The 20,667-nt window shown below is 36.1% G+C and overlaps 1 protein-coding gene across 2 annotated transcripts in view; it reads right to left on the bottom strand.

Annotated features, from left to right (window-relative positions):
* Positions 1-20,667, bottom strand: part of CBLB (Cbl proto-oncogene B) — a 205,099-nt gene that overhangs the window by 102,666 nt on the left and 81,766 nt on the right. For both annotated transcript variants that reach the window (XM_008058923.1, XM_008058921.1), the window contains exon 4: positions 9,001-9,147. In XM_008058923.1, the coding sequence (XP_008057114.1) occupies positions 9,001-9,147 (147 nt within the window). The remainder of the gene's footprint in view (positions 1-9,000; positions 9,148-20,667) is intronic.

Genomic DNA, 20,667 nt, shown 5'->3' on the forward strand with positions numbered 1-20,667 from the left:
AGAAAAAAAAAAAAAAAAAAACAAAGTGGGCAAAAGATACAAACAGACACTTCCCTAAAGAAGACATAGGAACAGCCAACAGATACATGAAAAAATGTTCAGCCTCACTAGTCATCAAAGAAATGCAAATTAAAACCATACAGAGAGACCACCTAACTCCAATCAGGATGGTCATCATTAATAACTCAAAAAACGGCCAGGTGCAGTGGCTCATGCCTATAATCCCAACATTTTGGGAGGCTGAGGTGAGAGGATTGCTTGAGCCCACAGGTTCGAGACCAGCCTGGGCAATCTGGCAAGATCCCATCTCTACAATAAATTAAAAAATTAACCAGGCATGGTGGCGCATGCCTGTGGTTCCGGTTACTTGGAAGGCTGAGGCGGAAGGATTGCTCGAACCCAGCAGGTCAAGGCTGCGGTGGCTGTGAACGTGCCACTATACTCCAGCCTGGGCAACAAAGTGAGACTCCAACTCAAAATAATAATAATAATAATAACTCAAAAAACAACAATTGCTGGAGAGGATGTGGGGAAAAGGAAACTCTTCTACACTGTTGGTGGGAGTGTAAACTAGTACAACCTCTGTTGAAAACAGCGTGGCAATTCCTAAAAGACCTAAAAATCGACCTCCCATATGACCCCACAATCCCCCCGCTGGGACTATACCCAGAGGAACGCAAATCACTCTATGAAAAAGATACCTGCACACGCATATTTATTGCTGCATTATTCCCAACAGCAAAAACAGGGAACCAACCATGCTGCCCATCAAAGGAAGACTGGATTTAAAAAATAAGATATGTATACATAATGGAATATTATGCAGTCATAAAGAGGGACAAAATTATGAACTTTGCAGCAATTTGGATGGACTTAGAGGCCATAATACTGAGTGATCTATCACAGAAACAAAGAACTGAGTACCACATGTTCTCACTCATAAGTGGAACTTGAACAATTATTATAATACTATAAGAAAGGGATTGGCAGTAGTGGAACACTACCAGGGGAGAAGGAGCATACTTTATCAACAAGGGTACCTGCAAAATTAACATTTGTATACCTAACCCTGAATTGTACCCCACATCTTTAAAATTAAAAATGTAAAAATAAAATAAAAGAGTAATTTAAAAAAAAGAGAGTATGTGGCTGTGCTCGGGTATCATAGATACCAGGAGGTTTCCAGGATGAGAAGAAAATACTGAAATTCTATGTACATTTTACTTAATTTTTAAAATTATATCATAGTGGATCCTTTACTTATATGTGTATGTGTGTGTGTATAAACAATATACATTATTTGTATAGCAGTAGATATGCACAATTTATTATATATGTATATATTCACATGATGGATGGATGGATGGATGGATGGATGGATGGATGGATGAACAGACTGTGTGCTTCAAAGATTAGTAGTAAGTTAGTAATAAGGAGTACAATTGAATGGGTTTGGAGACCACTGCTCAAATTCATTATCTTTGCTTCAGGAAGAGTGATTCACCTAACATGCAAGTGTGACCACTTCCCTAACAGAAACCTATCAATGGTCCCCCACTGTTCTGGGAGCACCAAAGAACAGAGTTTTGAAAGTTTGCAACTTTGCATATGAAAACCTAACTTCCAAAGGGCCAGAAATGTACAAAATTTTCAAAGCACAGTCTCAGAAGAGAGCAGTTTAAGTACTCTGGTCCCTGAGGCAGTGGGCTTCCTATTGGGGGTCATAAAACACCACCTCTTATTTGGATTATATGCTCACCAAAAAATATTCTGGTTATATCTCCACATATAATTTATTGGCAGTGGCCTCATCTGCCTGACAGTGGCATTAATCACTGTAAATTAATAAAACCATTACTATGGATTATGGATCAGTTAGTGAGTTTACTTAATTTGTTTCTACTCTCTAAACATGCTCTTGGTTCTAATAAAAATCAAGTTTCAAGGATGAGAACCAGAACTTAAATTATGGCGATTTCATTGAGGTAAATGTCACTTACTGAGGGCTTCATAATAAGAAGAAAATGAAAACTAAAAACAAAACAAAAGAGGAAGAAAAAACACGAATGCAATTGTGTAACCCAGGTTATTGTGTGCCTTTCTTTTGAACTATAGCAAAAACCCTAACAAATCAGTCCAACTCACTGGCATTCCTCAGAGTTGACTTCAAAAGACTCACCATTTTAGATGCCATTAAGAACATTCATGATTCATGGGAAGAGATCAAAATATCAGCATTAACAGGAGTTTGGAAAAAGTGGACTCCAAACATCATGAATGACTCTGACAGGTTCCAGACTTCAGTGGAGGAAGTATTTGCAAATATGGTAGAAATTACATGAGAGCTAGAACAGAAGTAGAACCTGAAGACATGACTGAATTGCTGCTATCACATGATAAAACTTGAAGAGATAAGGAGTTTCTTCTTATGGATAAGAAAGAAAGTGCTTTTCTGAAAGAGAATCTATTCCTGGTGAAGATGCCATGAGCACTGTAGAAATGACAACAAAAAATTTAGAATATTACACACAATTAGTTGACAAAGCAATGGCAGTGTTTGAGAGGACTGACTCCAATTCTGAAAGGCATTCTATTGTGGGTAAAATGCTATTAAACAGCACTGCATGCTACAGAGAAATCTTTAATGAAGGGAGAATCAATCATGCAGAAAACATCACTGTTGTCTTATTTTAAGAAATTACAACAGACAACCCAACCTTCAGCAATCAAAGGCATCAACACTGAGGCAAGACCTTCTGCTAGCAAGAAAGATTGTGATTAACTGAAGGCTCAGATGGTCATCAGCATTTTTTAGCAAAAAAAAATTTTTAAATTAAATTATATACATTCTTTAGACATAATGCCATTGCACCATTAATAGACTCTAGTGTAAACATAATGTTTATATGCACTGGGAAACAAAAAAATTCATGTGACTTGCTTTTGCGATGCTTGCTTTATTGTAGTGGCCTGGAACGGAATCAACAGTATCTCCAAGGTATGCCTGTACTAATAAATTCACTTACTGTTTGGACATTCCTTAGGTAGTTTTCTAATGGTACATAACTGATTTTAGGTTTTATATTTATCACCTTTGTATACCCTGCCTTGTCCAAATAGGACACGTATGGGTAGAAGAAAGGACAATTTGACATCTTACTTGTTTTTTGTATCTAGGATTTTGTTATACTGAGTTGGACAAAACAGGCTTCCCATAAATATGTAAGTTTTTATTTTTCTTACTGACATTAAGCTACTGTGATTTTTCTTAAACAGGCAGCAATGAGAGGTGGCTGACTAGTAAAAATATTAACTAGCAATTCTTTGAGTCCTATTTTAGTTCTTTATTCTTTCTTTCTAGAATACTGCTGTACAAGTACATTGTAAAAATCCCTCATTTCCATTGTGTACCCACTTTAATATAATTAAGTTTTTTAAATTAAACTAAAGGAAAAATTGACCTAGTTAATATGCTAAAAACATATTATCTCACTCAGTGGAAAGAAAAAGAAATCATTTTTCTTTGTTTCTTATTAAAAATGAAAGAAAAATACAGGAAACCTAAAAGGGTCCATACCATTTCCCCAGGAAATCAATGGCAGAAGCAATACATTAAGTTATAAATAGATCATTATTTCCCCTATGGTGAGCAAGACTTTTCTTCAATCTTACTTTTATCTAAGGATATACATAATGCAGAACACTTTCTTTCTTTTCTTTCTTTTCTTTTTTTTTTTTTTTGCTTTAAATCACTACAGAGTATGGAACCTCCATACTACATAATACAAAGTCAAGTAGTAATTACAGAATTAATAAATATATCAACAGCATTGGGAGCAAGATTAAAGGTTTAGTCAATTGCTCCTTAACACTATGTGCCAGACATAGTTTTATGTGCCAGGTAAGTTTTGGCTCTTGTAACCTTCATAACAACCTAGACAGTAGGTTATTATTAGTATTATCCAAACTTTATAAATGAGGAAACAAATGCACAGAAAAACCTAGCTACTTCCCCACTGTCACAAAGCTAGTAAATGTTACAGTCAGAACCTGTATAGACAATCTGGCTCTAGCCCTGCATGGCTACCCAAAGCATGTGGTCTCCAATCAAATAAGCAAGCAGGCTCGGTCCTGTCTTGTCATCTTTCTACTTCATGCACATACATGCTCATACACACCATTCTGCTTCATAACTCATCTGAATTAACTGTACACTGGTTCCTGAAACCCTATCTATGAGACACTGAGTTACTTCAAAAACACAAAAGTGAATAAATAAGCCTGATTTCATGGAGCAGATAGTCTAAGGAGAAGTATGATAACCAGACACATAGTTTTAATAAGACAATAAAAACAGGAAATGCAGATGATGAGCAAGAGCTCAGAGGAGTTCCAGAAGAGATCTAGAAAGAACAACAAGAAGAAAAATCACAAGCAAAATGAACTTTGAGGAACTGGTAATAATTTTTATGCCAGAGATTATGAAAGTCTTCAGGTAGAAGAAGCAATATGAGCAAAGACAAAGAAACCTAAAATTGCTGATGTGTCAGAAAAGAATCAAATAAGCCAACTTGACTGAAGAACAGAACACAAGGAAGAGACAGCTTAATTAGTAGAAATATTACATCATGTACTAATACATCCAACCAACAACCCCTGAGTAACTGTAATATATACAGTACCCAAAAGATTCACTCAGTAGCCATTTAAAGAACAGTTTGAAGATTATATTGAAAACGAAGGTAGCATTTATAAAAGCAATGAACACAGAGTATAACACCGGATAACTCTAATAAATGAGTCTGTTTTTCACTAGTATTTAGATTTTAAAATTCACTGAAAAAGTCATTTTAATGAGCCTCACAATCAAGTAGGAAAGATCTATATAGAAACATTCAATAATATAAATGTGTCTAAAATATAACAGGGACACAAAAAATGTAGTAATTAACACTGACCATGCGAGAAGGTATATATGAGTGAGAAAACCCCAGAAAGAGAGATGTCTAAACTGAGTTCGAAGAAAGATGTCAAAATTCTGAGATTGAAGAAAAGAAATGGGGAAGAAAGATATCTAGGGAACAGATGAAGGAATTGAGGATTTAAAAAGAAATCAATTTACAGACAATGAAGTTATTATAAACTGAGAGCAGAGGATAGATATCATTCATCCATCCAATTATTCATACAGTCTGTTAACAATTATTAGTGTCTACAACAGAGTGAGACTCCAACTCAAAAAAAAAAAAACAAAAAAAAAACAAAAAACAAGTTCCAGGAATTATATCAGACTCAAAAACAAATATAGTAAGATACGGTCTTTGCCTTCAAAGCTTTCTAGTCTACTGGAAACCTCTCACTTGGGAAATGGGGACATGCCAGCAGTTCACTGTAATCTATTATGATAGATGTAGGTCCAGGTACCAGGCAGCACAGAGTAAAGATATCCGCTTTAGATAAGTGTAGACCAGGAACTTCCAAAGTGGCAGTACTGGATAGGTCATATGTGATTAGCTACCCAAGCAGTGGGCACAACATAGGGAAACAAAGATAATGAGGGGCAGAAAACAAGAAGTACATTAGAAAAATTGAGTTGAATGTTAACTAGTTCGGTAGATCAGCAGATTAGCTGAGCAATAAACACATACACACAAAAATGAATAAATGAATAAGTGAATAAATAAATAAATCTAGAAAAACCAGTTCCTAAAACTTGTCATGTTAATGGAATTTAGACATTTACCTGGAATCAATATTCATGGAAGGATTTCAAGCAAAAGAAAGGAATCATTAGCTCTGCTTTTTTTAGAGAGCTTACTGAACTCACTAAGCACAATTAGATAGGCTGTTACTGAAGATAGGAAGACCAATCAGAGGGGTGTTGCAGTAAACCAGGGAAGAGTCTAAACTTGAGCCTGAACTTGAAAAAGAGAATTTGAACTAAAGTTAAGTATGGGGAGGAGAGTACCCATAAGAAGACTCAAAAGTTGGAATCCATGGTTCTTGTTGAATTATAATTTGTTTGGAAATGTATGGCTAAATTTCCTCAATGTCAAGAAGTACTTAGCACGAGTAACCCAGGAGCTGCTACCTAACAACTGCTCCCCAGAGTCCTAGACATTAGTGTACATTTTTTTAACTGCCAGTAATATATTTTTTTGAGGATCATGCTCAAAATTTCTAGATTATAAGATACTATTTCAGAGTGTGAAGATTCCCTTTGGTATTGGTTCAATTTTGTAGAACATACATAGGCACTTTTATTCAAATAATGTCACTTTTCTTTTCCTACATATTTCTACTCTTTTCTGGTAACGAACTATGAAAACCGAAGCAGGACTGAATTATTAAAATATTAATTTGCATAAAAACTGAACAAATACCAGATTTTCTAATATGTTTGCCATAATACAGGTTGTGTAACTATTGCCCTTGGGCCTCAAGGGAGGCAGAGCCTCTTAGCCCCTAGGCTTGGACCCTCAGTCAAGAGGTGAGCATTCTTACTTGGTCTCAATGTGTGATGAGATAATTGCCAGGCATGCTTCCACAGGCATGTGCTTTGGGAAAATACAAACTAATACTAGAGCATAATAAAAACTAAAGAATTCAGCAGTCCTTTGAAAGGTTACAACATTCATGCCTATGTGTTCATTCATTCAATAAAATATTGTGGAACTACAAGTTGAAAACCCATGAAGAATATAAAGACAGTTTCTCCAATTATCTAATAAAGGAATCATTAATTTGGATGACTATAGTAATATGTATAAGTTCCAGAAGAAGCTTGAAATTTGGTTCTCATCCACAAAATAACAACGCTAAAGACAAAATTAAGCCGTTTTCTCAAGCCAGTGAAAACAGAAGACAAAGATAAAAGGATTTGGAAGGTAGAGAGAAGACCAGGCATGGTGGCTCATTCCTGTAATCCCAGAATTTTGGGAGGACGAGGAGAGAGGATTGCCTGAACCCAGGGGTTCAAGATCAGCCTGGGCAACTTGGCAAGACCTCGTCTCTACATTAAAACACTGAATTTAAAAAGTAGCCAGGCGTGGTGGCACATGTCTGTGGTTCCAGTTATTTGGAAGGCTGAGGCAGAAGGATCGCCCAAGTCCAGCAGGTCGAGGCTGTGGGGACTGTGAGCATGCCACTGCACTCCAGCATGGGCAACAGTAAGACTCCAACTCAAAAAAAAAAAAAAAAAGAAGAAGAAGGAAGTAGAGAAAGTATTTAATTGGTATTTCAAGAATCCTCCATTTGATGTAGCAGTGATTTCATGCATGAAACAGTTGAACAGAAATTTCAGACCCTTGAAGTCTGTGGTTATAAATAAAGGGAAATAAAGATGTCTCAAATGCTTAATTCTCTGTGGCTTGAGGTGCTAGCAAACTCCCCTCTTAAAAGACATGTGACCAATCTTTCCGTTTTTTTACTGACCTTATGACAAGTAAACAATCTTGTAACTCATCAAAATTTTCAAAAAGAAATGACACAATGTGTCCTATATATTTTCTAAAAAGTTTAAAAGAAAGTTTATTTTGAAGGTTACCACCTGTTTGCACTAGGCTTACAGTGTTAACATACGAGCTACAACTACAGGAACCCTCTCAGGTCTTACACCCTGCACTTGGCAGGACGTTTCTGCTTTCTATACTTTACAAATATTTAACTGGTATACTTGGCTTTTACTCTAATTCAGATGAGGATGAACTTTTTAAAAAATTCCTCGTTTCTGAGTAGATATAGGAACATCACAAATAGCTAGATTTCTAGAACACCGAATGTCCATGTATGCCTAAGACAGTATTTTCTCCTTCAGTGCCTAAGAATAATTCAGAATACATCATAAGAAGTAGGAGATAAGCTGTAGTATTTTTGAAGCCCCAAAACTATGTATTTAATAAAATGTGCATTATGCTATGTAAGTATATTCTAATTATGATGGTACCAGTAGCAAACATAGTGCTTTTTAAAGAAAAAAAAAAAGGAAAACCAGTATTGTAGTTTGCCAGTATCAAAGCACTGAAACCATCAAAACTGTACACCAACATTTTTTCTTATCTAATTTCTTTGGTTAAGGGATAAATATAATACAAGGTTAAAACAACAATCTGTTATTAATCACTCTTCCTCCTTAGTATTCAGCTAGGGCTTTGCCCACAATCGGACATTCTGAGGGTGCAATCTCATTAAAAGGGACCTTTAAAAGATTCTTGAGAAAATCACTTGCCTTCTAATGCTCAGTTCTTGATCACCTTATAGAAAGATTTCTCACACATTTTTTGCAGGTTTTATGTATGTTATGCTGACTTTAGACATTTAATTCCTATTACTAAACAAGCTCATCAGAATTCATGCCTGGGTAGGACATACCTAGGAAGACATCTTTATCTGGCTACCTGGCAATATGTTGCAGCTTTGTGATATTATCCTCATATCTTGCTCACACATGTATGACATCTGTCCAGTAAAACAAAGAAAGCTGGATCAAGGTGCCAGGGCCTTTTCCCACCTCATTTTCAGATCTTAACCAAGCTTAACGTATCACCTCCTCTAGGAAGCAGCCTCTGATTGGTGCAATTCTGAAGCAACTGTTACTCTTGATTATGAGAGCCACTTATGCTATAAAGTATCTATTCCCTTCTAGCTTTCATATGGATATTTGCCTTAGGTATGTACTATGTTAAAAGTTATGAGTTACTCATGTATAAAGACTCTATTTTACATATCTCCACTTCTCAGAACAAATTAGTCCAATGAATGATCATAAAATAACATCGAAAAATCTGATACTTACTTTGTGATAATAAAAAACTATTCCATTTGAGGCATACTTTTGGTGGCTGGTGGCTACACCAGAAAAATTACCAATCAAAACACTTATCAAAAACACTCAAATACATTCTCAAAATACTCAAGTAAAATCTGTATCACATGCAATTGGAGGCAGGACTCGGCAACCCACTAAAAATGATTCAAACTATAAAAATGATTTTTACTTACTTGTCTCCAAAAAACTTTCTCCAGAATTCAGCAGCATCAGCTTTTGTGATTCGAAAGTTATCTCCTTGGAACTGACCATTGGGAAAGATTGCTTTGATTTCTGCCAGCATGTGACTGAAGATAAGGGACAGTTTTGTGAGATTTCGTCTGCAGGCACAAAGAGAAAAAAGAAGGGATAAATAAATACCTATATCATGTAAGTTTTGATGGGAATATATAGCAAGACAAATAATAACGTGTGTATCAATGTAAGCCTTAGTGGTTGGTCATGAACCTCAACTTAATACTGTTTTTAAAAACAATGTTCCTAAAAGTATTTTACATTTGAATTCCTAAGTTTTCACTTTATTATTCATCCATGTGTTCATTTAACACAAACACGAACAAGATAAACTACATGATTTCATTGAACTCCCAGTTTCATGAGAGAGATGAGCATTTAAAAAACCATCAATGTAAATGCTAAAAACAAAAGATAGAGCGACTATTTTTACCTGGGGGAGCAAGAAAAGATTTACAGGAAAATCTAGGAAGATAAGTCATTTTTTGATAGATAGACAAGCTGGTGTGGAGAAAAAGGAGGGTGAGGAGGAGAGTATAAGGTATCTGAGGCAGAAGGAACAGCATGCATAAAAGTATATAGGAATGAAGTAAAGTTAAATATTTGTATAATATGTATCTTTGACATGGCTAGAGCAGAACAGAGGATGACAGGAAGAAATGACATCATACAGGGCAAGAGAGTTTTATTGGAACATGACACAAAGAGGGATCTGAATCCATGAACAAGGAAAGGTTTTGTCAAATACACTTGCCTCTTTCCTAAAACTCAGATTTTCTGATGATGGGTTCCAGATATGTGCATGGCTTAGAAGCTTTTGGGCAATTCTAATGTGCTCTCCTTAAGAGATCCTACTATAATGAATGCAGAGTAAACATGGATTCAAAAGACTAAAAAAGCTTTGATGAAATTTCTGTTTTAGTAGAAAATAGCTCTGGCAGTATGAAAAAAATGGTTTAGAATGAAAATACAGGTGTCACCTCTATTCTAATTTCTGTGTTTAATTCTGGGATTCTGACATGATTAAAAACATGCTTCATACTTCAAAATAATATTATCAATCCCCTGTAACCTTTCCTGCCATTCCTCAAGCTTACAGCATTTTGTTAATCAGTCTAAAACTGCTAGTGCTAGACAGGAAAGAAGCAATGGAAACACAAAATACTTAGGAACTTACAGTTTTAAACTGACCTTGTTTCTTTATATCCCTGTTTACTTAGAATGACCAGAACTCAATAGGTACATATGGTATATGTTCCTGTTTTAAAGTTTCAGCTACTGTGTGGGGGGGAGGAAGGGGGGAGAGGGGAATGTGTGTATGAATTGGGATGGGGGTGAGGGAGACAACTGCTTTAGGACTCATAAAAAATATAAAGAAAAATTAACATAGCAAAGGCCATAGCCTGGCTCAGTGGCTCAGTCTGTAATCCCGCGCCTTTGGGAGGCTGAGGTGAGTGAATTGCCTGAGCCTGCGGGTTCGAGACCCTCCTGGGCAGCAAGACCTCATCTCTACAATAAATCAAAAAATCAGCCGGGTGTGGTAGTGTATGCCTGTAATTCCGGCTACTCGGAAGACAGAGGTGGAAGGATTGCCGAAGCCCAGCAGGTCGAGGTTGCGGTGGCCAGGAGCGGCCACTGCACTCCAGTCTGGGCGACAGAGTGAGACTCCAACTCAAAAAAAAAAAAAAAAAGGCCATCAAATTTGCGACATAAAAATAAAACCCTATGTGTCAATAGATCTTTGTCACTGAAAGCTGTGGCTCTTTGCTTCATAATTACTCATATAGCTGTGCTTAATGATTTTCAAATAACAATTAAAAAATCACATTTCTTACCCAAAAGATCAAGTAGCATGCTTCTGTCAATAAAGTCACTTTCTAAATAGTTTATAAAAGAGCACACAACTTCCTATATAAGATGAATATAGAATAAAGACACTCAAAAAATGGAAAAAGTAGTAATGAAGAGAAAGCAATAAAGTACTCTAGAATATTAGTTAATTAATTTCTATTATAAAAAGAGAATCACCTATTGTCATAACCTATATTATCTATGAAAAGACTTATGAAAAAGTGGGGGTCAAAACTTAGGTTTTATTTTAGTGCTTGACCTGCAATAATAAACAATCTGCAAATTCATTATAGTTATACATAAATGTCCTATCATTTTCTGAGATTCAGCTGCACTTCAATTGCACAACTCAATCTCTCCAAGTGAAAAACTTCTGTTAATTAGTTGAATGTTTGATATTGACCTAATTTTCTCATTTTGATCAACACACATCCTCATTTAGATGATGGTAGATATAAGATATTCAGTCTTAAAAAATTAAAAGTGAACTGTTATCCTAAATCAAAGGACAGGCTTGTGGCCAATACAAACTGTAACTGACTTTTAAGATTTGAGTTTAAGAAAAGCATAAAGTCACCTTAGGATGTCTGCAATGAATTTATTTCTATAATTAGGCTAAAGATTTAATTTTCCACCAAACTTCTAATTGATACATACTGAAGAAAAAAGAAAAATCAAGATGGCTATAATTAGGGCAAACCAACTGTTCATTATTTTCTGAACTGGTTGTACTCCATCTCTTTGTTTCTTTGTTCTTTAATCACATCCACATGCTTTTCATTTTTACTTGTTAGATCTAAAGCCTGAAGCACAATGCCAGTAATTACCCATCTTGGATATCTGATCCACTGGCTCTGCAGACATTAAATTTTAAAAGAAAAATAGCAACATCTTATAATTCATAGTCTAAAAGCTCCTATAATCACCAGTACCTATATAACACATTCTGAATTGATTATAAAATGTATATATACTCCCATTTTCTTGCTCCTGCTAGTGGATTGCCACATTTTTATTTGACTTTTTATATAAACTTAGGCAATGAGAAAATATATGCTGTCTTTAGTCTCGAAAGAAAGTGAAACTTCATGTTGTTAAAAATATTTGAATGCATCATTTTTATGTTGCCTTATTTTTTACACCAGAATACATATATTTATATTTATTTTATATACTCACACATGTGCAAATTATCATTTTAGAAATCCATTATTAAAAAAAGATTGATAGAGACTGCAATCAATATCAAGGTATGAAAAGAATAGGTAGCTTATTCTGCTATTTAAGGTCATTTAAATTTGTTATCATAGCAACTAGGGTTTTTTTAAATATGATTCTGTAATTTCTGTTCTTTTACTATATTTTGCTATGCAGTATGTGCCTTTTTAAATTCCCCAACCCATTCTGTACCCTTAGATACTCATTTTAAAAAAAACAAAAAAAACCACTCCAATTTTAAAAAAACAAGAATAATCTCTAGTCGTATAGACATAGGTGGAGGAAAGGCAACTATTATACATCTTTGTAGTTGAAAATTTTTCCTATTATGCAATTTTTCCATACTTAGTCAATTTTCCTTAAGTTCATCTGATTTCCCATCATAAGGCCAAAAACGATCATGCTCACTAAGAATACATTTCTGCCACTGAAACTCAAACAACTAAATAAATAAAAAACTGTCCCCAAAGTCTTAATAATCTTATATATATAATTTAAATTAATTTTGCACAAAATTTTTCTTTCACTTGAAAGAGAGGCTACTTATTACCACATATCTTCCATTAACCACCACAAGGTGAGCCATTTATTAATTTGTTTTGCATGGGAGTTTGTCCATAGGAAATAACTTCAGAATAGAAGTACTTTGAAAAACAGGTAATCAAAAAGTAGGTAATCAATAGTGGGCAAATTACTAAATATGTTAATATTAGAGAGGCCTTCAAGAAGATAGGAAAGAGGAAGTAAAAACAAAGGAGAAGAGAAGAAAAGCTAGCCAGAGAGAGACAGAGAAAGAGAGAGAAACAGAGAGGGGATAGGGAGGAGAGGTGAAATGTATCAGCAATGTCAAGAATATCACCTAAGCAACAAGGTATCTCTTTTATCTTAGACTCAGTCACCTATACTGCATTTCTTTAAAATATTACGAAGCAATTTCTTCAAAAGGTAAGTCACATTTGGGAGGTTAAACAAGAATGTGAAACCAAACAAGAGTGAATTAGTATGATGACTCTGTTAGCATGATGGAGTATCACTGGTTTATGTACAAGTCTTAGTAGTTGAAGGTAACTATAGCCAACATCATAAACACACTGGAAATGCATAAGGTCTGATGTCAGATGGCACAATGCTACCCTTAATGAATGTACCACACAGTATGAAACAAAAAGACATGAAAAGATCATTACAATAAATGTGGTAAGGGCAATGCACCTTAATTATAGCCATCTTGACTTATGAAATAAATTTTAAAAAACGAATAGAAAATATACCAAGATTTGATTAGCACCCTCCACTAAATGCTAGAGACACATAAAGAATGTAATCTAATTAGACAGTATGTAGTTCTTGTACTTTCTCTACTCAAGAAGTGGCTGTGAAATAAATCAAGGAGGAAATAAAACGCTTTAAATGCTGAATTAGTGAAAAACTTTAAATGACACCTCATTTTCAGTGAGGCCCAAAGTCTGTAAGAATGTACTGCTTTATGTAGAAGAAATGGGAGATCATTTTTTATACACAAACACTATTAATAATTCAATCCTCACATTAAAAAGCTAGAACATGCTCTTCTTAATCTTTACAAGGTGAAACATACTCAACATAAAAACAAAGGCAGGACATGAAGAATATAAACAGTGGCGCTTAAAATGAGACTCGCGTCCAGTTAAAGAGCAATTTCCACTGTATTTCTGACATACTGCCCTCCAAAATGGGTTCAGAGAGTTCCTTCGCACTGCTTCTGACCTTGGAATATAGTGATTCCTAAGTGAGGAGACCAGGCTGATGTAAGCCTTGCCTTTCATTTCTCACTCAAGGGAACAGAGAATATTGATGAGTCTCAAGAGTCTTAAATAAAACTGGATCCTTTCCCCTTCCCCCTGCCCAAAGGCTTTAAAGGTTTCAATACCTCTACGGGGAGTAAAAGGTAGACAAGAAAAATCCAAGTAACAAGAAAGACTCAGAGTCTTTATGAAGTCGTAGGAGAAGTCAGGAGTGGGCCCAGAAACAATCTAACCCAAAACACCGGCAGAAGGACAATTTTTCAACCTACTCCATTTTACTTCTTGGTTATTGAACTGCTCACTTAAAAATAAATTTAGTCAACTATCTCAGTCTAAAATCTGTATGTAAGTGGGTAATCAAAGGAAGGTCTTCTATTTCCTTTGCTAAATAATACATTGTCCACCGCTAGCATAGCTATGGAGGCCAAGTCCAAAATTCTGGCTTAGAAAGATGAAACTTGGGCATTCTTTGGTCTCTTTGCAGAATTCTCTCAAACATATTATGTACAACGTTCTATAAAGAGCAAGAGGCTATCTCTCAAAACATTCACAAAATATATTGCCCTGCTATTCACAGGGCAATATATTTTTTTCTAAAATAAATAATTTTAACTGGACAATTTACAAGTGCCTTATTTAAATATAACTCAAATATGAAATAATATGCCTATCATGTTGAAATTTAATATCTACTGAGAAGTTCCCAAGAGATATTCAAAATATGTCCTGCTTAATTTTTCAAGTATCCTAAATCAAAGGGTTTGGGCCTTAAGTTTAACAGTACTGGATTCACATCCTTACTATGCTAAGTTTAGACCATGTTACTTAACTTCTTCTCTGAATGTTTCCTCATTTCTAAAAATTTTAAATTAAAATACCTGTCTCACTGAGTTGCTGAAAGGAGTAAATATAGGTAAGAGTCTAACACATCTAATGTTTTTAAACCCACAATAAATAAGCTATTCATTATTATTAATTCAACTTACCAGTTCTGTTTAAAATTATAAATATCTATCATAGTAGTCTTTCTTCTTTTTTCATTTAACACTATCATCCATTAAACTATTGGTCACTTAGCAAGGTAAGAATCATCATTCTCACCTTAGTAAGATCATCAGTCACACTGGGGACTCCAAAACGTGGGAGGGTGGAAGAAAATGAGGGTTAAAAAATTACCTATTGGGTGACATGTTCACTATTTAGGTATGAGTATACTAGAAGCCCAAACCTCACCATTATGCAATATACCCATGTAACAACCCCCACATGTACCCTCTAAATCTATTTTTAAAAAGAAAAAATGTTTGAAAAATCATCAATCATCATGGTAGCCTCTCATAATTCCATAAATAGCAAACAATGAACAACCATTCAGTCACTTATTCTGCAAATCTTTATGGAGTACCTCTTTATAGGCCAGACTTGATCTAGGCATTGATAAACTACAAAGATAAAGATGACAGAATCCTATCCTCAGAGAGTTTAAGGGTTTAGAGATCTCTAAAGGTAAAGAACAATACAGTGGGAATAAAGCTGAGATAGAACCAGAACAAAAGTGGCAATCAGCAAGACAGAGAAAGAGGAGTTTATGATTTCCAGGATGGCGCAGCCTGACCAAAAGGTAGCCGGCCCTGTAATACGTAGTCACAGCAGAGTGAGGGTGTATTAGGTCAGGAGTCAGATGGCTCCAGGGTTAAATGGGGTCATACACGTGGATTTTGAAATCTCCTAGGATTATGACAGCAGTTCGCATGAAGAGAAAGAAGGACTATAATAAACCTTAGCTCAATATATTCAATAAAGCTTCCCAAATGCCAGTTATTTTAACTTTGCAGCAATGCCAAAGTAGGCTTAACAACATCTCTTTGATGATTTCATCAAACAGTTTTATCTGGAAAATGTATTATGAAATCTACTACGATCACTCATACTTTCATCTGATTTAAAAGCTTAACAAGCCAGCTCAGTGGCTCAGCCTGTAATCCCGTGCCTTTGGGAGGCTGAGGTGAGTGGATTGCCTGAGCCCGCGGGTTCAAGACCCCCCTGGGCAGCGAGACCTCATCTCTACAATAAGTCAAAAAATCAGCCGGGTGTGGTAGCGCATGCCTGTAATTCCGGCTACTTGGAAGGCTGAGGCGGAAGGATCGCCGGAGCCCAGCAGGTCAAGGTTGCGGTGGCCGGAGCGGCCACTGCACTCCAGTCTGGGTTACACAGTGATAGATACTCCAACTCAAAAACAAACAAACAAACAAACAAAAGCTTAACAATATCTCCTTCAATAAAGAAAACTCTTTTGTTTTCATTGTTGGGCATCTTTTGATTAAGCCTAATCTGTAACAAGTATTCTTTCGTAAGATAAATTTTTGAAATGTAGACCAGTCTATTAGTTGAAACCATTTTTTAAAATATCCATTCTTTCATTCCTTTAAGATACAATACAATGAAAGTTCTGTAAACCGAGTGGAAAGTCATGGTTGCTTTGAAACAAACTTGACCTTGAAACAACACAGCAGCAACCTATTTTTTAAAAATCCAGATTCACTTTTTTATTTGCAGTTTCCAGTAGTCTATTAGTAAAAAAATTATAGTGAAGTAGTAATCTGAATACTGTTCATTAGTCTGTATTTCTTGCTTCTGGCCCTCCACCTTAATTTTACACATATGAATTAAAAATACATAATTGGTCAGATTTTTTCCTAGTCCTATCCCAAAAACCCAGCAGAAAAATTCTTCATTATCTTTGACATGTTACATTCCCTTCTCCACTGTTTTTGTTCTTCTGGGTTTTTGTTTTTGAGTTGGAGTCTCACTCTGTCACCCAGGCTGGAGTGCCGTGGCATGCTCACCTCCACCGCAGCCCCGAACTGCTGGGCTTAGGTGATCCTTCCGCCTCAGCCTTCCAAGTAGCTGGAATTACAGGCACGCGCCACCACGCCTGGCTAACTCTTTGATTTATTATAGAGATGAGGTTTCGCCAAGTTGCCCAGGCTGGTCTCAAACCCATGGGCTCTGACACACTTCTCACCTTGGCTTCATCTAAGGTGCTGGGATTATAGGCGTGAGACATACCTGGCCTTATTTTTTAATTATCATCTGGACATACCAAGGATGCTTTTGTTTTGTTTCTACTCAACAGAAGATAGTTAAAAATTCTCCTAAAATATTTTCTCAAGGATTTCTACTGTCCATAGAACTAAGCTACCATTCCACCATTTCTCACATCACTTGTCTGTGCTCTCTCAAGCATTCTGAACAGTCAACTTTCCCTGATCCACACCTTGCCTTAAGCCATCCCCTCCTTCTCCTTTGATATGATGTTCCTATACCTCAGTCTGTCACACTCTTACTTGTTCCAGTTGCATGTCACCATACTCCCATGGAATCTTTTCCAACCCCTTCCCATCTGTGACAGGCCATACCACTTTACCTGCCACAGCCCAAAGGCTTCCCTGAAGAACGCCACAGTTATTTTATACAGATACTGTGTTTCACTTTTATCAGAACACAAGTCTTTGTTAGAGAAAAAAAAGTCTAACACCTGTAACAGTTTCTTTAAAAAGATATCCAGTAAATGCTTGTTAATTTCAAATCATAAAAACATTTTATAAACTATAAATAAGAAAGAATTTCTTGGCTCAAAAATTGCGCTAAAGAACAAATAGATAGGAGTGGTGTATAAAATTATTTATGGAAAATTGCATATTAAGGCATCAAGCTTCCAAACCTGGGTGAAAAGAAGATTTGTTTTTTGTTTTTTTTAAAGCAAAAGCTGCTTTAATAGAGAATTAAAAAGCTGGAGTTTGAATTTAAATCAGAAAAAAAAAAAAAGTCTGAACTGTGAGCTGTGAGTTCTTTCTTTCCTCTCCCTATTTTTTTTTTCTTCCTTCATTAATGGTAAAATAGGATACCAATAAGACAAAGGAAATTAATGCTATACCCTCGTGTGCAGTTTCCAGAAACTCAAGTAAATAGAACATATTTGTCATACTTTCTGAGGAAGCATAACAGAGTTTCCCATCACTAACTGTTCCTTGACCATTCCTTCCTTTTTTGGCTCCGGAAATTTTCCTTATGATACCTTTTTCTCACTTTAACCCTGCTCTCTTAGAATGGGGCAGGTACAAGAATGACAGCTCATCTCTCTGGTCCTCATGTTGTATAGTACTCACATAAGAAAACTAAAACTAAGGCTTATTTTGCCTCTTCCCCTAGGGTTAAAAATTACCTGTATTCAGATGGGTTAGTACAAGTATAAAAACATAAAGAAGCACAAATTTGTCAAGCAATTTCCATTCATTTTTGGTATAATCTGATATAGGTGCCACATCATAACACAGTGTTTTGGGGTAGTGGGGATTAAATGAAAGTGTGGAGTGAAAAAAGTAGGATAATCAGGCCAGGTGCAGGGGCTCACACTTGTAATCCCAGCACTTTGGGAGGCAGAGGCGAGAGGATTGCCTGAGCCCACAGGTTTGAGAACAGCCTGGACAACTTGGCAAGACCTAGTCTCTATAATAAACCAAAAATTTAGCTGATGTGGTGGCACACACCTGTAGTTCCAGCTACCTGGAAGGTTCAGGCAGAAGGATCACCTGATCCCAACAAGTCAAGACAGCGGTGGCCGTGAGCGTGCCACTGCACTCCAGCCTGGGCAACAGAGTGAGACTCCAACTCAAAAAAAAAAAACAGCAGGATAATGAATAGTATGCCCAGCACAAACTTACTTCTATTAAAAGGCTAAAATATTATATTATAGATAATGTATAAAAATTATAATATATACACAAAAAGACATTATCAGGAGTAACTTCTGGGTAGTAGAATGATCATAGTTGTTTTTTTTTCTCCTTTTATTCTCTAAATTGCATTATTTTCAACAAGAAACAAACATGTTATTGAAACACCATGATACTGATATTCTCAGGCAAACTTGAAATGTGCCTATAGGAGAGTGATTTTCAGACACATTGCAGTACCCCCCCCCCCCCCCCACCATCCTCTGAAGGGCCCCACTGGCAACCAGGATGCTTTGGCTTTCAAATGGAGAAGACATCTCTGGGGCAATCACCCTAAACCTCTTACATACCCACAGATTTCCCATTTTCCCAAAAATGCAAATACCCCTTACCCCATAGTACACTCACCAAAGGCACACTGTTATTTTTTCACATCCTAACTCAAAAGAAGGCCTCTTAATTATAATTTCATATTTAAGAAATATGAAAGCAGAGACTACAAAAGCTCAAAAACTTAAGTCCACAGTCTAAAAATGGCTCAAACAGAATGAGGGGTCTGGATCCCTAAATCTAGTTGAAACTTCATATTCTTTTTTAATAATAGTCTCCTAAAAACCGTAACTCAAATTAGGTTTTTTTAGGAGCAAGAAAGCCCTGAATAGTTATATAGATAAATTAGCATACCTCATGTATTCTTTCTCATACAACATCATAAAAGAAACAACTACACATCACCAGATGGTTCAATTAACTACACTTTTCTTCTATTTACCAGATATATGTTAAGTATGCATGATAACAGTTCAAGAAAAGGGCACTAATTTAGATGCTAATGGTCTCACAGAGAAATACTGTCTTTTTAAAGCAGTGAGACTATGCTGGGTAGTTTCTTCTTTCAAAATAAAAAGTAAAAAGGTAAAGTAGTCATTAAAAATATGGCTGTAGCCGGGCTCGGTGGCTCAGCCTGTACTCCCACGCCTTTGGGAGGCTGAGGTGAGTGAATTGCCTGAGCCCGCGGGTTCAAGACCCGCCTGGGCAGGAGAGACCTCATCTCTACAATAAATCAAAAATTAGCCGGGCGTGGTAGCGTGCACCTGTAATTCCGGCTACTCGGAAGGCTGAGGAGGAAGGATCGCCGGAGCCCAGCAGGTCGAGGCTGCGGTGGCCAGGAGCAGCCACTGCACTCCAGCCTGGGCGACAGAGTGAAACTCCAACTCAAAAAAATAAAATAAAATAAAATAAAAATATGGCTGTAATAATCTATCAGTCTTTAGCAGTACAATTTCCCTGGACCACTATAAAACAATTAAATTTTGTGAACATATATATATAAATATATAAACTAAGACTCATAAACTGGCAAAAGTTAAACCTGATTTAACTTATTCTATAGCTGAATGTTGTGATAGGACCTTCTTGGATAAGTTATTTCTACATTTCTAATAACAAGGCTTATTAAGGAAATACTGGGATATAGATGAGGAAAACACAGTGCTGCAGTCAAGGTTCCAGACACAGCCTGCTCGTTGCACTACTTCAGGACATGGAAAAGAGTGAAAGTTTCTCTCACCCAAAGCTTCTTCATCTATAACATAAGGGCGTTGTAGAACTCGTAGTCTAAGGCCCCATACATGTGTGAGGTTATCAACACTTGTATTCTGATCAGTAGAAGACTGTAGACAGCTCTGGCACCAAAAGGTCAATATGCATCTGGCAAAAATTGTGAATCCATTTTACAACTTGCAGCTAACATACTGTGTCACGTTTTCAACTTAGACTTCCCTCAGTATGTGTTAGATTGCAGAAATTCTGAATTCAGCAAGCCAAGTATCTAACACAGAAAATTGAAATTACAGTAAGAACAAAAACTTTCATTCATATTTGAGAGCCTTGATTTTTATTTTGTTCTTTATCATCATAGGCATCACTGACATTTTTTTCTCTTTTCAACAAAGAAAAATCTATGAATAACATTGGCTCTCAAAACAAAGAAAACCACAAAGCAGCAGAAATAACC

This window comes from Carlito syrichta, unplaced genomic scaffold, assembly GCF_000164805.1.
Source record: "Carlito syrichta isolate Samal-C Ts95f unplaced genomic scaffold, Tarsius_syrichta-2.0.1 Scaffold303651, whole genome shotgun sequence".
Classification (NCBI taxonomy): domain Eukaryota; kingdom Metazoa; phylum Chordata; class Mammalia; order Primates; family Tarsiidae; genus Carlito; species Carlito syrichta.